Source organism: Mandrillus leucophaeus, unplaced genomic scaffold (assembly GCF_000951045.1).
Source record: "Mandrillus leucophaeus isolate KB7577 unplaced genomic scaffold, Mleu.le_1.0 Scaffold949, whole genome shotgun sequence".
Taxonomy (NCBI): Eukaryota; Metazoa; Chordata; class Mammalia; order Primates; family Cercopithecidae; genus Mandrillus; species Mandrillus leucophaeus.
In genome coordinates, this window is record NW_012110352.1 from 801,868 (window position 1) to 818,367 (window position 16,500).

A 16,500-nucleotide genomic window follows, 5' to 3' on the forward strand; every position below is an offset into this window, starting at 1 on the left:
CGGCTCCGGCTCGGCAGGCGGAGGAGGGGGATGTCTCTCTCGCCAGGAACTGGGTTCCGCTCATAAAACGGAGGAAACGAGGTGTGTCCGAAGCGTTAAAGATACCAGTATGTTTTTTCTCTCGCGCTCGTGATGTTCGGGCACTTCAGGATAGCTTAGTTAGTAATCAAAAGGAGATGCATAAAAACCTCAGGCCCCGAGGCAGCTGGGCTCAGCAGGGGCTGGCGACCGACGGAGGATGCCTAGCTAGCAAAGGGGCGTTGTAGAGGACCGAGGCGGGTCCTGGGGAAAGGTCTGGAAAGGGGAGTTCCTTAACTTTTGAGACAAGAAAGTTAGGAATGATGGGACATCTCTTAAGAGATGACACGAGTGCATTTGGCTCCCTGCTACTGCGGAGGGCTGGGTCCGTGGTCCACGAGCGCCCTCACACCGCTGGAATGAATATTGAGTACTTAACCTCTCGCTCCACCGGTGTTTGCTTTTCAAGTGTTTCCAGTTGATCCCTTCAAGCTAAGTACACCAATTTTGCAGTAGTGTGCTACTGTGTGGAAAGCAAAGAAGAACTACAGTCTTGCACAAAATGCAGCAGCATACAGGGCGCATTATACATGCTTTGAAAATCGAAAGAAGGAAGAAGTATTTATGGACAAGGTTGCACAGAACAAACTCTTGAAAATGTTTTCAGAGCTCCCCAAATGAACCCCAGTCTCTACTTAAGCAATCGCTGTGGCCGTGTCATGAGAGTTATCTTGGGTAAGAAGTCAATGGGTAGCAGGAGACTTAGTTGGAAGGTTGATAAGAATGATAGAGACCTTTGATGATTAACCTTAACACGGAATGCTTTACAATATGTATAATTTAATTCGAAGGTGAAAGGCAAAAAGTAGAATTGATACGTTTGGAACCCTAGAGCAGAGGGACTGTATCTTTGAGGTTTGGTACTGTGCCTTGGGGCTGTGCACTGAACCTCTGCAGAATGGAATACAATCCAAGTTAAGTATGTAATTTGCAAGAAAGACTACAAGGGAGCAAAAAATAATGATTTACATAGTGGGGAATGGGAAACCAAAATGTATTGTTCTCTCATGGTTGGCACGGTGTAGAATGTGATATACCTGTGCTATGCTTACTGTACTTTCCAGGTGATTTAATGAGTTTTAAATTTGTAATTTTGAATATTTGTGATTTTGGCCATAAGCATTACCTTAAAGAACCTAAGTCAGATCTAAGATGTCCAGTATGAGAACAAATATGTGTATGTATTATGCACACACATGCATGCATACATGTATACAAACACAGATTTTAAGACCAAATAACAACTATTTGTGAAAATATTAATAATACGGAAAAGAGAGAGCAAAGTGTTAACTGGCAATCCAAAGCTTTCATTTTGGGTTTTCCTTCAATCATTTTATCCACTTAGGCATTAATTTTCTAGTGAATCATTCATTTGGTAAATATTTATTGAGCACCCACTGTGTGCAAGGCCACTGTGGTAGGCACAGAAATGAATATAACACAGATTCACTCTTTAGTAGGGGAGATAAAACATGTACAGAAGGTTTATGCTTTGTATAACAACAAAATAGAAATCGATATATAAACAAAGATAAAAACAAGTGCTGTGGGAGTTCAGAGGAAGGAGGAATGGCTTCCAGTTTATCAGGAAGAGGAAGATTAGGAAATGCTTTGTAGAGGAGGTGACATTTAAACTGAGATTTGAAAGATTGGGACATGTGGATATGGGTGGGGAGGAATTCCAGGCAAAAGGAACAACTGCTTGAACAAAGGCATGAAGAATATTGAGTGGAGTTTAATTAGAGCATGGGGTTCACAAATAGTAAAAATGATAGGTACTTAAAAAGTTTACAAACAGCTTTCACAAATAACTTTTTAACATTACCCTTTGAGGTAAACATTTACTTTCATCCTGCAGATGAAGAAAAAGAGGTTCAGAAAATTTAATTGACTTTTCCAAGGTTACGTGTATACTAAATAGCAGATCCAGGACTCAAACACAGGCCTTTTTACTCCAGATACTAAGTAAGGATGAGGTTATAAAGGTCATCTGGAATCAGGATGTGACTGGGAGGCTTCAGTATTTTGCTTTTTAGCCTGAAGTTTTCTGAGCAGGGGAATGTCATGATCAGAGCTGTGTATCAGGAAAGTCAATCTTGCAGCAGTGTATAAAATTGAAGGAGAGAGAGATACAGATTTATATGACTAGTTAGGAGGTTATTGCAATAATCCAGATGAGGGGAAATAAACTTTGTAAGACACTGACAATGGAAATAGAGTAAATAGGATATGAGAGAGTCTAGGGATGTATAGGGTAAAGGAGAGGGATGGATAAGAAAAGTACTTAAATTTCAAATTTGTGGTCTCTTCAGTGCTAACCTTGTGTGTGTTTGTAACAAAGGAAGAATAGGCTTGTGACAAAAGGTGATGACTTTACCTTTAGGCAGGAATACTTTTAGATACCTGTAGGATTTCTGTAGGACAGTAGCTCCACCCTTGGCAATCTTTCATATAGCCACCTGTAGGCCATTCTTCTGGAACAGGGGAGGATGGGAGCCTTGTGATGCTATGAAACAGAAAAGGATGAGAGGCTTGTGAAGCACTACCTCAAAGCCATCTCCCACTTGCCATCTTATCTCTCCTGGGAGGCTGTCATGGAATAGTTTCTCATTGCCTCCTAGATTCTGATGAGATAGAGAGCAAGGGGAAGGTAGAGAAGGGGTCCTCCCACCAAGGGATAGCATGAGCTAAGTTAGCAGAGAGAAAACTCCTTGTGATTTGGTAGCACATGGGATTGTGTGGCCAGGTTAGGGAATGAAGACACTCCAGCATCTGATAGCACAATTCTCACCTAACTGGTGGGCAGGGAGAGAGGAGTAAGGGTTCTTTCATTGCGCTACCTGTTCATTGGCTGGATGGGCCGGGTTAGGAGAGAAGATAGATTTTCTGGGATCCAATAGCATTTGCCATGTATTAGTAAATGTTTGGAGGGTTAAGCAGCAAGAAGTAGGATTGAAACCAGCCTCCAGATCGGTGCCTTGTTATCATAAGTTCATTTATTGAGGCCAGCCTTGTTATTATTGTAATTTCATTTGCTGAGACCGAATGAAAGGCCATGTAAAACTGAAAGTAAGTACAAAACCGTGCTTGCTGGTGCCTCTCTACTGATCTCTCTTTCCCTACTGCTCCAGCTGACCCTGGCCTCTTGCATGCCCCCTCCCCCTTGTATTCCATGAGCTTCCAGCCAAGGAGATAAAATGTTGAGCTGCTCCTGGCAGCTACCTTGTAACTCCTGAAGTGCCTGTGTTAAAACTATTTGGTGTGTTCCTGTAAAAAAAAAAAAAAAAAAAAAAAGGACCTAGTAAAGTTTGGGCAAAATTGCAGTAAAGAGGAAAAGAATTGAGGTGATATTGTGAGAGGCCTTTGAGCTGATTCGTTGAATGCACCGTTGGGTAAACATGTAGTTGCAGTAGATAGGTGTTACGTGTTTGAATCGTGAATGTTCACAAATTGTTAGAAAAAAATTCATCTATGTCCAGAGTTTTCAGTGTATAAATGATGTCCAGTTGGTTGGCAAGTTGTATCGTCAGTCACAGTGCCTTTGGTTGTCTGCCAGCAGGAGTGTCTGATCAGTCCCAACACAATTCATGGCCTGCTTGCCGAGTAAAGGTTCTTGAAACAGTGTAGGCAGCTAAGTAATGCTGAATCCTTTAGTCAGTTAAAGAAAAATACTGCTGCCTCTTACAAAGTAAAGAACTACATTTCTGATAAAGCCGCCATTACATGACAGACTTGTAACTCCTGCCAAAACTTAGCCCACTTGTCTTGCCACATTATATGGGCCCTAGGCCCCCCACCTGGTCCTTAAAGCTTGACTATATCATCCATCAACAGAAGAATGGATAAAGAAAATGTGGTATATAGACACAATGGAATACTGCTTAGCCATAAAAAGAAGGAAATATTGTCATTTGGAGCAACATGGATAAACTTGAAGGACATTATGTTAAATGAAATAAGCCAGGCACAGAAGGCAAACTATGTGGAATGTTCTAACTTCTATGTGGAAACTAAAAAAGTACTAAGTAGCAGATCCAGGATGCAAACACAGGTCTTTTTACTGGAAATACCCAGTAGGGAATGAGGTTAAAAAGGTCATCTGGGATCAGGTTTTGACTGGAAGGCTCCGGTGTTTGGCTTTTTAGCCTGAAGTTTTCTGAGCAGAGGAATGTCATGATCAGAGCTGTGCTTCAGGAAAGTTAATCTTCAGCAGTGTATAAAATTGAAAGGGAGATATATGGATTTATAAGCGTAGTTAGGGCCGGGCGCGGTGGCTCACGTCTGTAATCCCAGCACTTTGGGAGGCCGAGGCAGGCGGATCACGGAGTCAGGAGATCAAGACCATCCTGGCTAACACGGTGAAACCCCATCTCTACTGAAAATACAAAATATTAGCCGGGCGTGGTGGCGGGCACCTGTAGTCCCAGCTACTCGGGAGGCTGAGGCAGGAGAATGGCATGAACCCAGGAGGAAGAGCTTGCAGTGAGCCGAGATTGCACCACTGCACTCCAGCCTGGGCGACAGAGCCAGATTCCACCTCAAAAAAAAAAAAAAAAAGTAGTTAGGAGGTTATTGCAATAAGCTTAGAAGTAGAGAGTAGTTAATAAAGGCTGGGAAGAGTGGGAGGGGGTATAGCTAGAGGTTGGTTAATGACTACAGAATTACAACTAAGATAAAATAAATAAGTTCTAGTGTTTTATAGCACTGTAGAATGGCTATAATTAATAACAATTAACTGTATATTTTCAAATAGCTAGAAGAATAGATTTTGAATATTCCCAACAAAAGAAGTGATAAATGTTTGAGGTATTGAATATGCTAATTATCCTGATTTGATCATTACACATTGTAAAAGTGTATCAAAACATCACATTGTATTCTATAAATATGTACAACTATTATGTGAATTAAAAAAATAATAAAAACAAAAAAAGTGGCTGCTACTCATATGAAATAAACTTTCCCTTAGGGCCTTGTGAATAAAAAAAAAAAAAAAAGATTGACTATACCAGGCCTCTTAATCCCCTTCTGGGACTATTGGTGATGCCCTACTGCTATTAAGACTTTTTCCACTTACAGTCAGTGACAGTTTTATCAGTGACTCTGGCAATACCATTGTGGCCCTTGAAATTAATCTGTATTTTGTTTTATTTAATGAACATTCCACATATCCAAGTGGCTGTAACTGATATTGTTAATTGTATTATTTAAAAAAATGGGTGTTTTGCATATTTGTAATACTTCTCTTGATTGTAAGGGGTGTTCCCGGGAAAAAATGACATGATTTGATCAGTGGTAATGGAACAAGTATATGGCCAGGACTTGACCTGGCTGTCTCAGCTTAGCTTTTTGGTATCACTAAAGCAGTATAGGATACCAGGGAAAGGGAAGAGAGTGGAAGGCAAGGACTCTGTCTTGCTCAAAGAGCTTAGTAGAGACAGGAACGATTAAGGAACCTATCCAACAGATTGTATAAACTGCCCCTCAGTTGTGGCCAGTGAGCCACATTTGTCGGTGATTGACAATTATGTAAACTGGTACCTGTGGTAAAAACATGTGGCAACTAGACAGTGGCACCCCTGGGGTTGTGAATGTGACACAATTGTTAGACTATGGCAATTTTTGATGTCTTTGGAGTCTTTTTTTTTGTTGTTTGTTTGTTTGTTTGTTTGAGATGAAGTCTCGCTCTGTTGCCCAGGTTAGAGTGCCGTGGCGCGATCTCGGCTCACTGCCAGCTCCACCTCCCAGGTTCACGCCGTTCTCCTGCCTCAGCTTCCCGAGTAGCTGGGACTACAGGCTCCTGCCACCATGCCTGGCTAAATTTTTGTATTTTTAGTAGAGACGGGGTTTCACCGTGTTAGCCAGGATGGTCTTGATCTCTTGACCTTGTGATCCGCCCGCCTTGGCCTCCCAAAGTGCTGGGATTACAGGCGTGAGCCACCACGCCTGGCCTGGAGTCTTAAATAATTAACTCATTGTGAAGACATAAATCAGGAGGAATCGTGAACCTATGTATTTTTTCTACTTTGATTCTATGTTCTCCATTTCCTGAGAGGATGGACAGCCTTGCCTTTAAAACTATTACAAAATACCTAAGCAAAAATCACTCCTTTTGAGTATGCTTGCTACCATCACTGAGATCTAGGCAGGCAATTAAGGCTGTTGGTTTTAAACTCTAACCCTTTCAGTGCCTCTTAGGCTATAAACAGGAATGGCAGTACTATCTGTGTTCTTTAACAGAGGAGGTGATGTAAGAAAGAAGAAAATAAAATGATCACAAATAAACTGTAATGTGTGTAATATGCATCATCTTTTACCAAAATTGCTCATTCAGCTTTTCTCCGTAACCACTCTTTACTGTATGTGTATATAAACAGTAAAGGGGCTAAAAGGCAAGAAGAAGTAATAAGACAAAAATGGAGCAAAATGCTTTTTATATGGGAGTAGTTATTAATACTTTTTTCCAAAGACCCTGAAGTTTGAAGTGGAAAGGCAGATTGCAGATCGCTCATGTGAAATCTGGAAATCAGCTTTAGAACTCAATCTGCCATCATCTCTTTTGTTCTCTGTAATTTAGTGAGTGCAGTACCATTAATGCTCCCTGATACCTTCTCGAACATCCAAATGAGGGAAAGAAAGGACATTTTCTATGTCTTGGAGTCACTGAACTAGAGATTTTGATACAATATTGGAAAAGGGGATCTAATATCACAGATTTTTACCTTTTGCAGATAATGCTGTAGATCCAGATGTATCTGCCAGGACGGTCTTTATAGATGTTGAGGAGGTCAAGAATAAATCTTGTTTGACCTTTACCGATGATGGATGTGGGATGACACCTCATAAACTACACCGAATGCTCAGGTAAAAATGTCTTCATTGGCTTTTTCTTGTCTTAAGCTCATGAACCCTATTTAAGGCTTCATAATTTTCATTAATATTTTGCTTTCCTTTTGTTTATTCAACAAATATTTATTAAGCATCTCTTATGTGCCAGGACACTGATTATGAAACAAATACTGTCCTGCCCTCACAGAGCTTTCAGCCTAGCTGGCCATTTAGACAATTAAGTAATAAACAGCTATAAGCATAATGATAAGAAGGTACAGAATGCTTGAGATGAGTCATCAGGGGAACCCAATCTGATCCCAGAGGTTAGGAAAAGTATCCTAGACAAAATGATATTTAAGCTGAGATCTAAGGGTGAGTACAGTTTAACCAGGTAAAAGGGCAGGGAGCAAGGAATGACAGTTCATGCAAAGAGAATAGCAAATATAAAGACCCAGAGGCCTTCAATGGTCCGAGACCTCCAATTTATATTAACCTAAACTCACTCTTAAATCAGAAGTATTGGAGTTGGAATGATTTATTGATTGGAACCATGAAGGTGCCTGGGTATAATCAAACCCCATGCAAGATAAATAGAAGACATTCAGACACATATTCTTTAAAGGTTTTGCAGTAGAATCACAAACTTAGGAAATTCTCCTTTCTAACTGTTGAAGCTGGTGCTAGATTTCTGTTGCCACTCTCAGTTCATTTAATCACTTTAAAACATTTGTAGTTGAGAACGTAAATTTATACTATATCATCCTTCGCGTATCACTCAGTAGAAGATGAGTGTTCCTTCAACTCCTTCCTTCTCTTTTCCTTTTTAGCAGATGAGGTTGATTACTCTCCCTGTGGCTTCCTGAACTAGAGTGTGTGAAGCACGAGTAACAATGGAGGAGTGCTGTGGAGGAGGGAAAGGACTCCGAACTATAAAAATGGAAAATAAATTCATGTGGTTGTAGTTACCCTTATAGGTATTCTAAATGAATTACTCTGTTTGTAGGGAAATCCCTTTGATCCATCAAAGAAACAGACATGAAATTTGGGCAAAGTAAGTGGTTGCGTTTTACCACTCAGCAGTCTGTATACCTTGTGTCTCAGACCCTCCTAATTAGAAGACTATTTGAGGAAAACCTCTAAAAGTGAAACAAGAATTATGACCAGTATGTTAGTGAAGGTAGAGAGTTGGCTCAATCCTTCAACTTATAATACCAGTTTTATATCCTGAAGCTAATATTATATATTAAGAATATATATATTTTCTTCTTATTATTAACATATATATATTTTCTTATTATATATTAAGAAAAATACAATTTTGGATGGGATGGAACCAAAGCATTTATATATTCAGCTCTGTATGTACTAGTTGTTTTTTTCCCCCCTAAAATTACTTGTCTTCTTATTTTTTGAGACAGTCTCACTCCATCACCCAGGCTGGAGTGCCGTGGCGTGATCTCAGCTCACTGCAACCCCAGCCTCCTGGGTTCAAATGATTCTCATACGTCAGCCTCCCGAGTAGCTGGGATTATAGGTGTGTGCCACCATGCCCGGCTAATAATTTTGTATTTTTAGTAGAGACAGGGTTTTGCCATGTTGTCCAGGCTGGTCTTGAGCTCCTGACCTCAAGTGATTCACCCGCCTCAGCCTCCCAAAGTGCTGGGATCACAGGCGTGAACCACCGCACCCATCCAAAATTGCTTATCTTATTAATGATTCTGTCCCATCTTACCTTATCCCATTGACATGGGTGTTGAGTAGTGGGCCCAGCAAATCTGATCTTCTTCCATTTTGTCTGTGGGACTACATCTGTGAAACTTGGTTAGAGTTATAAGGCAGAAAGGAGGAGAGAATGGTTTCAAAATAATTGCCACAATTTTTGTTCCAGATTCATTCATTTATTCATTCAACAAATTTTTATTGAGCACCTGTGTGCAAGTCACTGGAGATAAAGTGGTGAACCAGACAGACATGATTCTTGGCTGACAGCTTAGTGAGAAAGAACAACATTGACTAGTAATATAACTAAATAGGCTATTCCACCCAGTGGTAAGTGCTATGAAGGTAGAGCACAGTTTCTTTGAGAGGATATAACAGGGATCTAATCTAGTCTAGAGAGTTAAAAAAGGCTCCCCTGAAGAAATGACATTTGAATTGAAATATGAAGGATGAGTATCACCCATTCAAATTTTTTGTTCCCTCCCCAAGGAGCAAAATAGGCAGAAACTTTCTTAGCTGTAGAATTTTCCCTATCATACCAAATATGTTTCCCACCAATTTGAGCTGGGCAATTGTTCCTCCTATTTAAAAAATAATCTCAGGTATCTTCTAGCTGATTCAAGTTTGTTTATTTGTGATTGTATCTTGAAACAAACTTGAATCAGCTAGAAGATACCTTTTTTTTTAATTAAAAAAAATTTTTTTTGAGACGGAGTTTCACTCTTGTCCCCCAGTCTGGAGTGCAACGGCATGATCTTAGCTCACTGCAACCTCCACCTCCTGGGTTCACACACCTCTCCTGCCTCAGCCTCCCGAGTAGCTGGGATTATAGGCAGGTACAGCCACGCCTAGCTAATTTTTGCATTTTTAGTAGAGACAGTGTTTCACCATGTTGGCCAGGCTGGTCTCGAACTCCTGACCCGAAGTGATCAGCCCGCCATGGCCTCCCAAAGGGCTGAGATTACAGGCATGAGCCTCCACGCCTGGTGAAGATACCATTTATTTAAAAGAGATCATTTAAGTCCAAGCATGGTGGATCATGTCTATAATTCTAGCACTTCCAAAGGCCAAGGCAGGCAGATCGCCTGAGTCCAGGAGTTTGATACCTGCCTGGGCAACACAGGGGGACCCCCTTCTTACAAAAAAAATACAAAAATTAGATGAACATTTTGGCATGCATCTGCAGTCCCTGCTACTCAGAAGGCTGAGATGGGAAGATCACTTGAACCCAGGAGGCAGAGGTTGCAGTGAGCTGAGACTGTGCCATTGTAATCCAGCTTGGGCAACAGAGGGAGACCTTGTCTCAAAAATAAATAAATAAATAAAAAATAAAAGATTATTTAGTCCAATCCTAACTTCTAGCGAAGGATTCTACATTTTTTTTTTGGATGGAGTTTTGCTCTGTCGCCAGGCTGGAGTACAGTGGCGTGATCTCGGCTCACTGCAACCTCCACCTCCTGGGTTCAAGCAATTCTCCTGCCTCAGCCTCCCGAGTAGCTGGGATTACAGGTGCGTGCCACCACGCCCAGCTAATTTTTGCATTTTTAGTAGAGACGGGGTTTTACCATGTTGGCAACTAGAATGGTCCCACCTCGGCCTCCCAAAATGCTGGGATTACAGACATGAGCCACCATGCCTAGCCGGAAGGATTCTGTTTTTTTTTTGTTTGTTTGTTTTTAAAGGAGTTTCACTCTTGTTGCCCAGGCTGAAGTGCAATGGTGCGATCTTGGCTTACTGCAACCTCTGCCCCCCGGATTCAAGTGATTCTCCTGCTTCAGCCTCCCAAGTAGCTGGGATTATAGGCATGCGCCACCATGCCCGGCTAATTTTGTATATTTAGTAGAGACAAGGTTTCACCATGTTGGTCAGCTGGTCTCAAACTCCTGACCTGAAGTGATCCACCCGCCTCGGCCTCCCAAAGTGCTGGGATTACAGGTGTGAGCCACCGTGCCTGGCGCTGTTTTTTATTTGAAGGCATATTACTTTTGTATTTGGAAAAAATAATAGAAGTAATTATGCAAATTTATTAAGCCTACAGAAGTTCTATTTGACCTCTAACATTTGTTATTACCCTGTCCACACTTTCCAACTCTTTATGCAATTCTGTTTTCAGACTGATAAAATAGTTGTGTAACTGTAGCAACAGTTTCTTCCATAAACATAGAATTTCATGAAAATCAAATTAAAAAGGAAAAACCTATTATTAAATTCCTTTAAGGTCCACAACTAATTATCTTTACCTTCTGGGGCTAGTGTGTGGATCAGTTAGTCTGTATATTCAGCTGCCTTTTTCAAGCAAGGTGAGAAACCGCTTTCAAAGTTCAAAGACTAAAAACAGCCACAGAACCACAGAGGGTATTTGCTACCTGTGCTCAGAAGTGCACTTCCTAGCAGGTGTATTCTTCTAAAACAATAGCTGGAGAATAACAGTCTGCTTAGCACGCTTTCATTCTTTTATATTACATATTAAATCACAAAAATACCTAGGAAATAGCAGTGCCTGCCTTTGTGCGCCCATGGATTTTGCCAAGGTTTGTTTCATTGGTCAGAGTCCTTATTTATTTATTTATTTATTTATCTATTATTTTTCTTAACTTTTGTATTTGGTTTGGAGGTACACGTGAGGATTCGTTACATAGGTAAACACGTGTCACTGCAGAGTCCCAATTTAAATTTACCTCTCTGGATTCTGGATTCTTGACGTTTTAAGATACTCCAGAGCAAGCTACTGTAGTTTTGAATTCCACTAAAAGTGCTGGTATCCAAGCCACATTGATGTGTAAACAGTGTTGTCTCTTACATGAGAGGATACAGCAGGACTGACTTAGCAAATAGAAACCATCTGAGCCAAGTTAGCTCTGTGGAAAATATTACTGAGCTATAGCAAACTATCATATTCATTCCTACAATTCTATTATGTGTGGTGAGGGCTTTTGTATTAGGTAGTTATTTGATTGGTACCTGGCATTCATTCTGCCAGTTTGCATTTAAATGGAATGCCTAACATGAGAACTTAGGTGGAATAAAAGAGCACACAGGAAGAGTTAAGTGAAACACAGTAACAACAACAAAAATCCAGAGTTTACAGCTCCTCTCTTCTCATTTTTCTTATCCTTTTCCATTCTGGTTCTAGCCTCACGCTACTGGTTATCTTCTCAACCTTGTATCATCATTTGGTCTCCCCAAATTAACACAGTGAGGGTTTATACTTTCAAAGGGAAAAAGAGGTGATAGATGGTGGAAGAGGCTAAAAAATTAAGGGAGTTGTAATCTCCCTATTTTCACCACTTCCCCTTGATCACCTAATTGAAGCTTTTGTGGTATAAGAGAAAGTTAAAGTCCGGTTAACCATACAAATTCATTTGAAGTGGTGTGTAAGATTACTATTTATGAAGAGCCCTGAGTTTTAGATGTGATCTTAGGTCTGAAGTAGAAGTACGGGATAGCACATGACAACTATCAGAATGACTTCTAGAGTTAGTTTAAAATTAATGTTTGAATACTACTTTATACTTAATGTATTTTGCATACAGTATATAATTTAATCCTCATAACAAACTTTTTTTTTTAAAAGCCAATTCTTCCACAAGAAGAATGGGAATGCCTGAATCTTACTATTACAAGTCTATATCCTGGAATACTAAGGCCCATAGGCAACACAGACTGAATATTCTTTTTTTTTTTTCCAACAGACTGCTGCCGTGGAAATTACCTTTTTCTGTCACTAGATTTATTTGTGCGATACACACAGCTCCTATAAAGTGTTTACTCTAGGAGGACATATGGTATTACTGTATAATGCTTTGAAATAGCAAATTAAAAGGTGGTTCCCTTTCCTAGTGAGTAAACACAAAACCATAGCCTTCAGGAAGTAGAAATCAGATACCTCAGCTCTCCATGCTCAAAAGAGTAAAATTGTTAAAGATCAGCCTGCTCAGTCATGGTCTGCTCAGAGTATCTATTTTATTGATGTTGAGAAGCACCTAATCTGTAATATATGAAGTCCTTCCTTAGATTATAAACTCTGAAGGCAAAAATCATGTCTTTTATTAACAATTGTCTCTAGTGCTTAGCCCAATGCATGGCACATCGTAGGTGCTTAGTTTAAATATTTATTGAATGAATGGTAGTGCACAACATTGTAAAATTAGTCAGTCTGGAGAGAAACAATCCTTTTTAGTATGTTTTTTTTTCTTTCATTGATACCTAATATTTTACATATTTATGGGGTACATGTGAATACTTTATACATGCATAGAATGTGCAGTGATCAAGTGAGGGTGTTTGGGGTTTCCATCACCTTGAGAATTTATATGTTGGTGACATTGGAAGTCCTCTTTTCTAGCTACTTTGAAATATATGATGTATTATTGCTAATTATAGTCACCCTGGGCTATGGAACATTAGAACTTTTTTCTTCTATCTAACTATAAGTTTTGTACTCATTCACCAAACTATTCATTTCTCCTTCTCATCCTGAGAAACAATCCTTACAATTAGTTTTATTGATGATGAGGGAAGATATGTAATCATTTAATTTTTAGTTTTTAAAGTTCTGTTATTTTGGTGTGTACCTGAATGGAAAATACAAGAAAGGGAAAGGTTCTGGCTTCCAGATTAAGCTGATCAAAATGGACTACAGAGATTGTTGAGGTGCCTAAGTGAAAGGTCCTTAATAGAGCAAGAGAGACTTTATACTGCAGCTGTTTGCTGATATTCAGAGGCAGAACTACCTATTTTTATCCTTTGGCCACATTCCAATGAACTGTCCCAGCAGATGGAACAGAGACTAAGAATTGGAAGGATTATCCTTTGAGTGGAGAGTTGAAATTGTCAAGATATATGATCCCTGACTTTCAGATTTCTAGAGGATGATATAAACAGGTTAGGAGATGCCTAATCTAGTACCTCTGACCAATGACAATATCTGAAACTTTTGTTACCCTCTCTAGATAACCACCCTTTTCACCTTACCCTAACTTTGCTTCTACAGCAATCAGAGCTGTTTTATCTAGACAGGAAAGGCAGCTTCCCAAGCCTTTTCCAGCTATGTTAGCTGGTGGAACGGGGCCGTTTTTTACTTTTATAAAGTGTGACTCTAACGTAATGGAACTATTTATGTACACACAAACCACACAGAAAAATTAATCCCATTACCCCATAGTAATTTCCTGTGTTTTTAACCTAATAGTTTTGCCCATAAATACCAAAAGGAATAAAAAAGGAGGGACTTTTTACAAGTGCTATTTATTTGTAGGCCAAATATTCTGCCTGTCACCTATCTTAGGATGCTTTTTACCATTCTGATTTCTTTTTTTCTGATTTGTTTTTTCTTCTGTAATTGCAGCTTTGGCTTTACAGATAAAGTAATAAAGAAGAGCCAGTGTCCCATTGGGGTCTTTGGTAATGGTTTCAAGTCAGGCTCCATGCGGCTAGGAAAGGACGCCCTTGTCTTCACCAAGAATGGGGGTACTCTCACTGTTGGACTTCTATCACAGACCTATCTGGAATGTGTCCAGGCCCAGGCAGTTATTGTACCAATTGTTCCATTCAACCAGCAAAACAATATCCTTTCTGGAAATGGAGAATGTTGGTTAAAAATTAGTCTAATCTGAGTGTTTTGATAGGAACCTCTTCAGGTCAAATCCAACTATCAGAAGTTTTAAAAGAGGTATTCAAATGTCTTAAATTTAACTGGGATTTTTCTGTATTAAATATTTAAAAAATAAGACCATTGACAGAAGCTTAGAAATGTTTTTGCTGTATTGAAATTTTCATTGTTACACAGTTTGATCTATATAGTATGTGTCTGCTCTACCACCACCCCATGGTAAAGCTCCCGGGGCCTGCCTTTTTTCCCCCCTCCAAAGGATAGCTACATTTGTATTGATACGCCTAGAAATATACTGTTTATCAGCTTATATAATAGCAGAATAGTCATTTCCCTATATCTGCACAGCTGTTACTTCTGTTAGACACCTGGTTGTCTTGACTGGAACAGTATAGCAATAAGGTTTTAACTTATTGCTTCCAAAGAAGTTAAAAATTTAAGCCTTTGATCTTTGCTTTTAAATATAAGACTTTGTTTACATAGTCTTTGAAGATATACAAGATATATCTTTGAAGCTTTATTCTGCATGGGCAACTGATTTTGGAGCTTGTCTCTATAACTTTTCTCCATTTTTCACCTTTCTTCTTTCTATAGCAGTAATATGCATGCTTTATGTCTGTAGTTTTGTCTAAATATGCAACCCAAAGGGCAGATCTTCCTTCTCAATAGCATCCTAAGATACTATTTTTTTCTTTGACTATATTTGATTTTACAAAAAATGATTATTACCGAGGATTCATTGCCCAGCCTAGAAGCCATCTTGAACTATTCCATTTTCAACAGTGAAAATGACCTGCTGGCCCAGTTTGATGCCATCCCAGGCAAAAAAGGCACTCGTGTTCTCATTTGGAACATCCGCAGGTATAGTATTACGAAGGTGATAGCTTCTAATAAACAAAGGTAGTATGATGAAACACATTTTTATTTAATTTTAACTTTCAAAATTTTTATAGAAAGACAGGGTCTCATTTATGTTGCCCAGGCTAGTCTCGAACACCTGGCTTCAAGCGATATTCCCTCCTTAGCCTCCCAAATTATTGGGATTACAAGTGTGAGCCATTGCACTTGGCCTAGCATATTTTAATAACTCTTTTTAAGAAGCAAAATAGATAAATTTTGATACATATTTATATCTCATTGCATACTTTTATGTAACTTCGTCTTAGAAAAACAAGAGTTCTGGCTGGGTGCAGTGGCTCATGCTTGCAATCCCAGCACTTTGGGAGGCTGAGGTGGGCAGATCACGAGGTTGAGAGACTGAGACCATCCTGGCCAACATGGTGAAACCTCGTCTCTATTAAAAAAAAAAAAAAAAGTACAAAAATTAGCTGGGCGTGGTGGTGCACCCCTGTAGTCCCAGCTACTTGGGAGGTTGAGGCAGGAGAATCACTTGAACCCAGGAGTTGGAAGTTGCAGTGAGCCGAGATCACGCCACTGCACTCCAGCTTGGCAACAGAGTGAGACTCCGTCTCAAAAAAAGAAAAAAAAGAAAAAGGAAAACAGTTCTGTTTGAGATAGTGGTTCTTGTTGGTAAAATGTGGTATGTTTAAGGTGGAAACACACATATCCTGAGGCTATTGCCACAGATAATTAGGACAGTTTAGCATATTCTAAGCTCCTCAGAATCCTTTATAAATATCTATTTCATATTCATGGGCACTTTTTTTTTTTTTTTTTTTTTATTTTTTTTTTTGAGATGGAGTCTTGCTCTGTTGCCCAGGCTGGAATGCAGTGGCACAAACTTGGTTCACTGTAACCTTCACCTTCTGGGTTCAAGTGATTCTTGTGCCTCAGCCTCTCGAGTAGCTGGGATTACAGGTGTGTGCCACCACGTCTGGCTAATTTTTATATTTTTTGTAGAGACGGGGTTTTGCCATGTTGTCCAGGCTGATCTTGTACTCCTGACCTCAAGTGATCCACCCACCCCAGCCTCTATTACTGGAGTGAGACACCATGCCTGGCCAATAGGCATTTTTTAATGTTTGGTAATTGATAGTTATTTTACTTATTAGATAATGACAATGAAGCATGAGAAAGAAAAATTAGAGCAAACAAAATACAGTAAGATCTTTAAAAAAATAACAACTTCTATATTAGTGCTTTCACAGTAGCTGGATTAGAAGTAGAAAAATCTGGCCAGGCATGGTGGCTCACACCTGTAATTCCAGTACTTTGGGAGGCCAAGGCAGGAGGATCACTTGAGGCCAGGAATTTGAAACCAGCCTGGGCAACAAAGTGAGACCCTGTCTCTTAAAAAA

At 39.7% G+C, this 16,500-nt stretch overlaps 1 protein-coding gene across 2 annotated transcripts in view; it reads left to right on the top strand.

Annotated features, from left to right (window-relative positions):
* The first annotated feature begins 6,816 nt into the window (after positions 1–6,816).
* The window catches only part of MORC4 (MORC family CW-type zinc finger 4), a 59,576-nt gene continuing 49,892 nt past the window's right edge, over positions 6,817–16,500 (top strand). For both annotated transcript variants that reach the window (XM_011970451.1, XM_011970452.1), the window contains exons 1-3: positions 6,817–6,945; positions 13,979–14,196; positions 14,956–15,103. In XM_011970451.1, coding sequence (XP_011825841.1) covers positions 6,914–6,945; positions 13,979–14,196; positions 14,956–15,103 — 398 coding nt within the window. In that variant the 5' untranslated portion in view covers positions 6,817–6,913. The remainder of the gene's footprint in view (positions 6,946–13,978; positions 14,197–14,955; positions 15,104–16,500) is intronic.